The following is a 10,804-nucleotide window of genomic DNA, read 5'->3' as shown; positions in this document are numbered from 1 at the left end:
GAGGAGTTCTGTGACTACTATTGAACATTTGTTCTGCTCATAAATACACAACTATACACAGGACTCAAAAGGCCATTTTAGATATTATGGAGGTAAAAGTTCATAAAGGTTGTAATACAGAGCTGAATATGTTGCATGTTGCATGATGTGTATTGCAACAGCTGATGTTTTTACTCCCTGATATAGTCTGTGATGTTGACACTATTTCTTGTTGTTGAATGATGCAGTTGCTTCTCAGAGCTGCCCATTGCTTTTATAACTCACACTATGGCTGTAAGATGCATAACACACTATGGATGTAAGATGCATAACACACTATGGCTGTAAGATGTGTAACACACTATGGCTGTAAGATGTGTAACACACTATGGCTGTAAGATGTGTAACACACTATGGCTGTAAGATGTGTAACACACTATGGATGTAAGATGCATAACACACTATGGCTGTAAGATGCATAACACACTATGGATGTAAGATGCATAACACACTATGGCTGTAAGATGTGTAACACACTATGGCTGTAAGATGCGTAACACACTATGGCTGTAAGATGCATAACACACTATGTCTGTAAGATGCATAACACACTATGGCTGTAAGATGTGTAACACACTATGGCTGTAAGATGCATAACACACTATGGCTGTAAGATGCATAACACACTATGGCTGTAAGATGTGTAACACACTATGGCTGTAAGATGCATAACACACTATGGCTGTAAGATGCATAACACACTATGGCTGTAAGATGCATAACACACTATGGCTGTAAGATGCATAACACACTATGGCTGTAAGATGCATAACACACTATGTCTGTAAGATGCATAACACACTATGGCTGTAAGATGCATAACACATTATGGCTGAAACACATCCGGCCGTGTTGGGAGTCCCATAGGGCGGAGCACAATTGGCCCCACGTCATCCGGGTTTGGCCGGGGTAGGCCTTCATTGTAAATAAGAATTTGTTCTTAACTGGCTTGCCTAGTTAAATAAAGGTTAAAAAAAGATGCATAACACAAAAAATGCGTTTGGTTTTATATTCTCTCTTACTATCTTTTATCAGTCTTTGGTTGAACAGTATTTTCTGCACTCAACTTTGCAGTTTCTTAGGGCAAAAAGTGTGTGTGTGTGTGTGTGTATTTGTGTGTGTGTGTGTGCGAACGAAGATAAGCAGGACCAGGTCTCACTGTGTGTGTGTTCTGTTAGATCACATGTAGATAAGTGGCCTTGGTGTCGGTTCCAATGGCGTTCCGTGCAGTACAGCGGTAGAACCCAGTGTCTCTGCTGGTCGGGTTCTGGATCACTAGGGAACCCTGGGGGCTCAGGTACCGGTTGCCATAGAGACGGGCCTGACCTGTGACCCTTAGCTGGGATTGGTCCGGCATCTCCCAGGTGATGGTCGCTCGGGGGGTTGCTATGACGTAGCAGGTGAGCTGCACAGCAACTCCGGGCCGGGTGTAGGTCAGGGGAGGGGGGCCGTTGGTGATGCGAGGGGGGTAGGCGATGACAATCACTGGAACTGTTAGGATAGACAAGGTGTCCTGATTGGTGGATCGGCAGGAGTAGGTCCCCCTGTCGAACACAGACGCCTGCTGCACAGTCAGAGTCCCGTCATCCAGGATTGAGTACTGACCCGTCCCTGCTGTCTGGCCCCGAGACACGATCCCCCCGCTGGGCAACGTCCAGGTCAGAGACTGGGTCTGGCTGGAACTCTGACTGGGGCTGTCTGTCTGGGGACAGGGTAGCCGTAGATTCTCTCCGCTTATGATGCTGACCAGCGAAGCTGATCTGCTGATGACCAAAGGCTTCCTCTCTGGGATGACACTCCTTGCTGCCTCTGACACTGGGCCTCTTGGGTGAGGTGTATCCCCTCGGAATGAAACTCCTGGTACTGTCCTCTTATCCCCGCCTACTGGGCGAGGTTTCTCTGTGCTGACTTGGCCTCCTAAGTGAGGTTTCTCAGTAGTGACTGGGCCTCTGGGGTGAGGTGTCTCCTCTGTAAATGTGAATCCTGAGCGAGGTTTCTCTATGTTAACTGGGCCCACTGGGAGAGGTTTCTCTGTGCTGACTGGGCCTACTGGGCGAGGTTTCTCTGTGCTGACTAGGCCTACTGGGCGAGATTTCTCTGTGCTGACTAGGCCTACTGGACGATGTTTCTCTGTGCTGACTGGGCCTACTGGGTGAGGTTTCCCTGTGGTCACTGGGCCTCTGGAGCGAGGTGGGTCCTGTGTGTCTAAAACCTCTAGATGTACCATTATCTGAGCCTCGCCCCTCTCACTGCGAGCAACACACACCAGCAGGCCAGCATCGCTTGCCCTCACCCCCCTCAGCTCCAGGGTTCCGTTGCGGTGCACATTGAGTCTGCTGCCGTAGTAAGGCGCCGGGAGAACCCCGTTACCAGGCAGCAACCAGGCCAAGCGGGGTGGAGGGAAGCCCTGGGATGGACAGGGCAAAATAACTGTCTGGCCTCTTACTGCTGAGACCCTCTGGTCCCCTACATTACTGACTCCATTATGACTAACTTCATTATTAATGACACCATTACCAGTCCTGCCCGACTGAACCCTCCCTGCAGACTGACTGATGGTGATCACAGTACTGAGTCCACTACTGCTAACAACAGCTGTATGTCTGTCTGTCCCATCGAGTCCACCCCTAGTCCCATTGAGAGTGAAGCTGGGTGGGGTCACGCTCACCTCCACCCCCATCATCCTGCTCCTCTCCCCAGCCACGTTGCTGGCTCGGCAGGTGTAGTTTCCTCCGTCAGCCCCTCTAGCCCCCTGGATCACCAAGGAGCCATCTGGCCGCACTACAACTGGACCGGACCCCCCCACAGGGATGACACGATTGATTGGAGAGAACCATGTGACTGTAGGGATGGGCTCTCCTTTGGCCCCACAGTTCAGAGCCACCACGCCCCCTTGTTGCACCTTGATGACCTCATATCTCGTTCTTTGGAAGGAAGGGGGTGAGGTAAGGACTTTGATCATCACCCTCATGGAGTCTCTCCCCATCTGGTTCTCAGCGTGGCAGACGTACTCCCCCTCCTCCCCCATCCCCACTGACGGGAGGAACAGAGTCCCGTTATCAAACACCACCAGCCGCCTCCTCCGTCCCCCTTTCTCGTCCCCTTGCAACAGTACGCTGTTCACTGAGGTTCCGTCCGGTAGGCTCCATCTCACTGCGGGGTCAGGCTGCCCGGTGGCCAGACAGTCTACCTTTAAAGCTGCTCCATACGATACCACCTTCTGATTGGATGGCTGTTTTGGCTCAATCTTAGCGGGTTTAGCGGGCTTTGTGACCACGGTGACACGGAGGAGGCGGTAGTCATCAGCCATTTTATTTCGTGCGACACACAAATAGTCTCCCCCGTCTTTCTCTGTCATAGACTGGATATACAGCGTTCCATTACTGTGTACCTTCATCCTCTTGTCAAAACTGGAAATACAACACAGAGAGGATAAGGTTTGATACATCAGCACAAGACACAGACAATCAATCAATACAACAGAGACAGACTAGATTAAACAGATCAGAAATCAATATGGACAAGCACACACCTGTAGTGGGCATCCACTAGTTTCTTGCCAGGTACCCTCCAGACCACTCTAGGCTCTGGGTTGCCGGTTACTGAACATTGAAGGAGCAGAGTTTCTCCATATACAACTATAGAACTGGATGGAGAGGTGGAGAGGATCTTAGCCTTACTGAGGGGGGAGGAGGGCCGGAGAGGAGGGTTAAGGACGGCTGAGGAGGGGTTCAGGTCAGAGTTACTGTTAATGGAAGAGGAGGATGTAGTTTTATCTGTGGAGACAACACCTCCTCCTTCATCTCCAGTCATCAACACCCTCACCGTCCTCTTATCCACGCCTACTGCATTAGTCGCCAGGCACTCATAGCTCCCAGAGTCCTTAGTGGAAAGCTTGCGTATCAGCAAGGTGGCGTTGGGGAGGACAAACAGGTTCCCGTTGAGGAATTGAGAGGGGAGCAGCAGCGTACCATCTGGGGTCCTCCAGCGGATGGAGGGAACGGGGGCCCCCCGGGCAGAGCAGTGGGCGTAGACAGGCATGCCAGCTGGCTGGGTTACCCTCTCCTCTCTCGGCTGCTGGATGGCTGGAGGCAGGAAGGAGACATGGAGTCGGACTGACAGACTGCTAGCCCCTGCTGGGTTGGAGGCTACACAGCGATACAGTCCTCTGTCGGCTGGGCCGACAGCCACAATACGCAGAGTACCATTAGGGAATATAGACACCCGGGGGTGAGGGCCATGGGCAGGGTTGGAGTTAAGGTCGGGGGTCAGGATGGAGCGGTCAGGTAGCACCCAGGACAGCAGAGGGACAGGCACCCCCTGAGCCCGACACTCCCACCTCACCTCTCCCCCCTGGTGCACCGTGACCTCTCTGTGAGTGGGTAACTGAATGCGTGGTGGGCGGGACCAGACCTCCAGAGTCACCATCACGCGGTCAAGACCCACAGAGTTCTGTGCGCTGCAGATATATGTCCCCCGGTCCTGGACCTGCACACTCCGGATGAGAAAGGTTCCGTTGGGTAGGACCTGGAAACGCTCTGCCTTGGTGTCCAGTGATATCACAGCTCCTGGGCCAGACAGAAATACAGTTGAAGTGTAAATGACTCCACTTAAGCTGGAGTCATTAAAACTCATTTTTCAACCACTTCACAAATTTCTTGTTAACAAACTATAGTTTTGGCAAGTCGGTTAGGACATCTACTTTGTGCATAATTTTTTCAACAATTGTTTACAGACAGATTATTTCACTTATAATTCATTGTATCACAATTCCAGTGGGTCAGAAGTTAACATACACTAAGTTGAATGTGCCTTTAAACAGCTTGGAAAATTCCAGAAAATGATTTCATGGCTTTAGAAGCTTCTGATAGGCTAATTGACATCATTTGAGTCAATTGGAGGTGTACCTGTGGATGTATTTCAAGGCCTACCTTCAAACTCAGTGCCTCTTTGCTTGACATCATTGGAAAATCAAAAGAAATCAGCCAAGACCTCAGAAAACAATTGTAGACCTCTATAAGTCTGGTTCATCCTTGGGAGCAATTTCCAAATGCCTGAAGGTACCACGTTCATCTGTACAAACAATAGTACGCAAGTATAAACACCATGGGACCACGCAGCCGTCATACCGCTCAGGAAGGAGACACGTTCTGTCTCCTAGAGATGAACGTACTTCGGTGCGAAAAGTGCAAATCAATTTCAGAACAACAGCAAAGGACCTTGTGAAGATGCTGGAGGAAATTAGTACAAAAGTATCTATATCTACAGTAAAACGAGTCCTATATCAACATAACCTGAAAGGCCACTCAGCAAGGAAGAAGCCACTACTCCAAAACCGTCATAAAAAAGCCAGACTACCGTTTGCAACTGCACATGGGGACAAAGATCATACTTTTTGGAGAAATGTCCTCGGGTCTGATGAAACAAAAATAGAACTGTTTGGCCATAATGACCATCATTCTGTTTGGAGGAAAAAGGGGGAGGCTTGCAAGCCAAATAATACCATCCCAACCGTGAAGCACGGGGTGGCAGCATCATGTTGTGTGGGTGCTTTGCAACCGGAGGGACTGGTGCACTTCACAAAATAGATGGCATCATGAGCGAGGAAAATTTTGTGGATATATTGAAGCAACATCTCAAGACATCAGTCAAGAAGTTGAAGCTTGGTCACAAATGGGTCTTCCAAATGGACAATGACCCCAAGCATACTTCCAAAGTTGTGGCAAATGGATTATGGACAACAAAGTCAAGGTATTGGAGTGGCCATCACAAAGCCCTGACCTCAACCCTATAGAAATTTGTGGGCAGAACTGAAAAAGCTTGTGCGAGCAAAGAGGCCTACAAACCTGACTCAGTTATATCAGCTCTGTCAGGAGGAATGGGCCACAATTCACCAAACTTCTTGTGGGAAGCTTCTGGAAGGCTACCCAAAATGTTTGACCCAAGTTAAACAATTTAAAGGCAATGCTACCAAATACTAATTGAGTGTACGTAAACTTCTGACCCACTGGGAATGTGATGAAAGAAATAAAAGCTGAAATAAATAATTATCTCTACTATTATTCTGACATTTCACATTCTTAAAATAAAGTGGTGATCCTAACTAACCTAATACAGGGAATTTTTACTATAATTAAATGTCAGGAATTGTGAAAAACTGAGTTTCAATGTAGTTGGCTAAGGTGTATGTAAACCTCAGACTTCAACTGTACATATTGAGTGGCGTATTGTGTGAACATTAGTGAGAACATGTACGTATTGTGTGTATGTGAGTGACAGTAGCATGTATTGTGTGTAGAATTGAGAGTAGAGTGTGTGGCATACCTGTGGAGACCTTGATCCAGGTGATTGTCGGAGGAGGCTGTCCAATGGCCTCGCATGGCAGGAGGGCGTCACTCTCAGCTGGGACAGACATGGAGCGTACGTGGGGGGGAGTGATAAGGGGCCTGACACGCAGGACAGGGGTCTGAGGGGGGCGTTGGGCAGTCACACTACGGTGTGGAGAGAGGGGAGGGGAACGAGGAGGAGTAGAGCCAGTGTTGACCCCGGCCTGAGGGTCTGTGGTGGGTGGGAAGATCTTGGGAGGGCTGGACGGAGCTCTTGTGGTGAGGACTGCAGAGGAAGGGGTCTCTAAAATGTCTGGGAGAAGAAGTTTGGGGTTGGCACGTTGTGGGAGAGAGGGTGCGTGTTTTATTGGGGGTGGAGTTCTGACTGGGTCAGGCCTAGTGATACGGTGTTGTGGGTCGTTGGGGTAAGGTGGGGGGCGGTAGCGACTACCATGTGAGTCTGGGATGGCATTTAGCCCAGGATTCCTCCAGACTGTTGTAGTAGTAGGAGTGGTAGTCGTAGTTCTGGGAATAGTGGTAGTAGTTGTAGGAATAGTGGTAGTAGTTGTAGGAATAGTGGTAGTAGTTGTAGGAATAGTGGTAGTAGTTGTGGGAATAGTGGTAGTAGTTGTGGGAATAGTGGTAGTAGTTGTGGGAATAGTGGTAGTAGTTGTGGGAATAGTGGTAGTAGTTGTAGGAATAGTGGTAGTAGTTGTGGGAATAGTGGTAGTAGTTGTAGGAATAGTGGTAGTAGTTGTGGGAATAGTGGTAGTAGTTGTAGGAATAGTGGTAGTAGTTGTGGGAATAGTGGTAGTAGTTGTAGGAATAGTGGTAGTAGTTGTAGGAATAGTGGTAGTAGTTGTAGGAATAGTGGTAGTAGTTGTAGGAATAGTGGTAGTAGTTGTGGGAATAGTGGTAGTAGTTGTGGGAATAGTGGTAGTAGTTGTAGGAATAGTGGTAGTATTTGTGGGAAAAGTGGTAGTAGGAATAGTAGTTGTAGGAATAGTTATAGTGTTAGTTCTTCTAATGGAGGTGATGACTGTAGAGGAGGTGATGGCTGAAACAGTGGTAGCTGCTGTATCAGTTGAGTTTGGGGACAGTAGTTGTGTTGTAGATGAAAGAGAGCTGTTTATTTCTGACTCTGGTTGTCTCTCCTCTGGTTTATCAGGTGCTAGATAGACTGGTTCCATCTCACTGTGTTCTTCATCAGTTGCTGGTGGTTCTATCTCACTGGGTTCTTCATCAGTTGCTGGTGGTTCTATCTCACTGGGTTCTTCATCATTTGCTGGTGGTTCTATTTCACTGGGTTCTTCATCAGTGGCTGGTGGTTCTTCCTCATTGGGTTCTTCATCAGCAGCTGGGTAGAGGGGTTTTATCTCACTGGGTTCTATCTCACTGGGTTCTATCTCACTGGGTTCTTTCTCAGTGCCAGTAGGTGTTGTTCTGCCTGGTGTGGTTCCAGACCGAGGGGGAGTTGTTTTGATATCCTCTGGGTTGTGTTGGTTGAAGACAGATGGAACCTGCTCTTTTGGAGTGGCCCAGACCTGACCCTCTGTTTCATCATAACTCTGTTTGTCTGTATCGCTGTGTGTAACTGTGGGTGTATGTTTGTCTGTGTGTGTACTAGTTGTTGTTGGTGTATATATGTATTTGTGTGTACTAGTTGTTGTGGGTGTATGTTTGTCTGTGTGTGTACTAGTTGTTGTGACTGTGGGTGTATGTTTGCCAGTGTGTGTGCGAGTGTGTGTGCAAATCTGTGTGTGTGTGCTAGTCGTTTGGGACCTGTCAGGGAGCCGGGAAGCAGTGTTTGCTGAGTGAGTCACCCTGTCTGTGTGTGTCTGGGGGGGAGAGGCAGGAAAGAAAGCAGGGGGGGAGACGGATGTGCTTGATGGAGCAGTGATCCTAGTAGAGGATGGAGCAGTAGTTCTAGTAGTGGTTGTAGTAGTGGTTCTAGTAGTGGTTGTTGCAGCTGCTGGCAGTCCCCTGGGGTCTGCAATTGCTGCTCTGGGGCTATTCTGGCGAGAGGAGGTTGGACCTGGGGTATTCTGGCGAGGGGAGGTTGGACCTGGGGTATTCTGGCGAGAGGAGGTTGGACCTGGGGCATTCTGGCGAGAGGAGGTTGGACCTGGGTTATTCTGGCGAGAGGAGGTTGAACCTGGGGTATTCTGGCGAGAGGAGGTTGAACCCGGGGTATTCTGGCGAGAGGAGGTTGGACCTGGGGTATTCTGGCGAGAGGAGGTTGGACCTGGGCTATTCTGGCGAGGGGAGGTTGGACCTGGGGTATTCTGGCGAGAGGAGGTTGAACCTGGGGTATTCTGGCGAGAGGAGGTTGAACCTGGGGTATTCTGGCGAGGGGAGGTTGGACCTGGGGTATTCTGGCGAGGGGAGGTTGGACCTGGGGTATTCTGGCGAGAGGAGGTTGAACCTGGGATATTCTGGCGAGGGGAGGTTGGACCTGGGGTATTCTGGCGAGGGGAGGTTGGACCTGGGGAATTCTGGGGGGCGGTGGGTCGTCCTCTGGGTCTGTTGATGCGTCTCCTCTGGCCGGGCCTTCTCCTGGAATTCCAGGGGATTCTGGATTGCGATGGGACAGAGTTGGAGAATGTTAACTGTCCAGAGTTTGTTGTTCCATACCTCCCCCTCTCACCTGTGGTCCTTACAGGATTAAAGACCACCTCTGTGCTAATGTCATTGATGCTGGAGGTTGGCTTTGTGCTTTTAGGGGAACTCTCTGGCTCTGTTCCTGTGCCTGTATCTGTGTCTGTGTTTGACTGAGGGGTCTGGGGGAAGTTATTGGTCTGATCTGCAGTGTTTGTTGTCTCTGGGGCCACTCTATCCTTTGTTAGCAGGTCTGGGATCAGTGATGTGTGGACAGTATTCAACCCCTCTTCCTGTAGACTGGGGACATCTGTGGAAAAACCCTCTGTGGTATCAGCCTCTGACTCCAATACAGTACGTTGAGGGGATTTTCCTCCCACTGTAACCTCTGGTGTGCTCTTTGGTAGTGTGGTGTTTGGTAGTGTGGTCTTTGGTTGTGTGGTCTTTGGTTGTGTGCTGCCTGGATTTATTCTGGTTGTCTGCATTCTGGTTGTCTTTGCTTCAGTTGGGGCTGCTGCGGTTGTCTTTGCTTCGGTTGGGTTTGAGGTGGTTGTCTTTGCTTCAGTTGGATTTGAGGTGGTTGTCTTTGCTTCAGTTGGGGTTGATGTGGTTATCTTTGCTTCAGTTGGGGTTGAGGTTGTTGTCTTTGCTTCAGTTGGGGTTGAGGTTGTTGTCTTTGCTTCAGTTGGGGTTGAGGTTGTTGTCTTTGCTTCAGTTGGGGTTGAGGTTGTTGTCATTGCTTCAGTTAGCATCGAGGTGGTTGTCTTTGCTTCAGTTAGGATTGAGGTGGTTGTCTTTGCTTCAGTTGGGGTTGATGTGGTTGTCTTTGCTTCAGTTGGGGTTGAGGTTGTTGTCTTTGCTTCAGTTGGGGTTGAGGTTGTGGTCTTTGCTTCACTTGGGGTTAGGGTGGTTGTCTTTGCTTCAGTTGGGGTTGATGTGGTTTCCTTTGCTTCAGTTGGGGTTGAGATGGTTTTCTTTGCTTCAGTTGGGGTTGAGGTGGTTGTCTTTGCTCTAGTTGGGGGGGCTGAGGTGGTAGTACGTGCTCTAGTTGGGGGTGATACATACAGGGAGTCTGTGATTTTAGGGGCAGTCCTTTCACGTATCTTAGCCAGCAGCTCGGCCCATTTCTGAGGGTCTATCTTGTGTTTGGCCAGGTTAAACCTCCGACGGCCCTCCAGCCTGTTCCTCTTCTGCTCCACAGGGAAGCCTCTCCTCAGGGGCCTCCTTCCCCTCTGAGGGGGTCTGCCTCCCTCCACCCTCACCATGTGAGATCTGATGGGGGGGCGCCGTGTCAGGGGAGGTTTAGGTCTAAGACCTCTCCTCCTGGTGTTACCTGCCCTGGTGTGCAGTATGTTCTCCTCCTCCTCCTTATCATTTCCAGACACCCCCTCTTCAACCTCCTTGACCCCTAGAGGGGCTGGTACCCTGTTGGACAACCCTACCACAGACTGTGGCCTCATGGGATATCTCATGCTTGATGAGGTGTCGGTAGGACGTGGGGTTAGAATCAGTCTGGTGGAGTGAGAGTCAGCACCGTGCTGGTTCACCGCTACACAACGGTATAGTCCTGCGTCTCTCTGCCCAGGGAAGGGGAGAGACAGGGTACCATTGGCTAAAACAGTCACCCATGCCTCCCCCCTTCTTCTCCCCTTGTTCCTACTCCCTACCACTTCCCCGTCAGGAAGAACCCAGTTCACCTCAACCTTCGGTGAACCAGAGGCCTCACACGGTAGACTGACAGGGTCTCCAACCAATCCAGTCACAGCAGCGCCTAGCTCCTCCCCTGGGGGAGCGTTGGATGATTCTACTACCACCAGACGGAGGGGGAGAACATCGACATT

At 50.0% G+C, this 10,804-nt stretch overlaps 1 protein-coding gene across 1 annotated transcript; it reads right to left on the bottom strand.

Moving 5' to 3' along the window:
- Positions 1-1,179: 1,179 nt before the first annotated feature.
- On the bottom strand, positions 1,180-8,469 carry LOC110504398 (matrix-remodeling-associated protein 5-like). The gene is made up of 4 exons (XM_036965040.1): positions 8,333-8,469; positions 6,364-6,977; positions 3,572-4,607; positions 1,180-3,449 (listed from the first exon to the last, which is right to left on the bottom strand). The coding sequence occupies exons 1-4, from the start codon at positions 8,467-8,469 to the stop codon at positions 1,214-1,216; spliced, it is 4,023 nt and encodes a 1,340-aa protein (XP_036820935.1). The 3' UTR covers positions 1,180-1,213.
- Positions 8,470-10,804: the final 2,335 nt, after the last annotated feature.

The sequence above is a fragment of the Oncorhynchus mykiss genome, chromosome 3, assembly GCF_013265735.2.
Source record: "Oncorhynchus mykiss isolate Arlee chromosome 3, USDA_OmykA_1.1, whole genome shotgun sequence".
Classification (NCBI taxonomy): Eukaryota; Metazoa; Chordata; class Actinopteri; order Salmoniformes; family Salmonidae; genus Oncorhynchus; species Oncorhynchus mykiss.
This window is presented reverse-complemented; position numbering and strand designations above follow the sequence as displayed.

What these genes read in the sequence shown, in the direction of transcription:
- LOC110504398 (XM_036965040.1), bottom strand. Translation starts at nt 8,469, where the DNA reads ATGCCCCAGGTCCAACCTCCTCTCGCCAGAATACCCCAGGTCCAACCT. An exon ending in CCAGGGGACTGCCAGCAGCT is followed by an intron (nt 6,978 to 8,332) that starts GCAACAACCACT and finishes TACCACTATTCC; the next exon opens with CACAACTACTACCACTATTC. An exon ending in CTGGATCAAGGTCTCCACAG is followed by an intron (nt 4,608 to 6,363) that starts GTATGCCACACA and finishes TGTCTGGCCCAG; the next exon opens with GAGCTGTGATATCACTGGAC.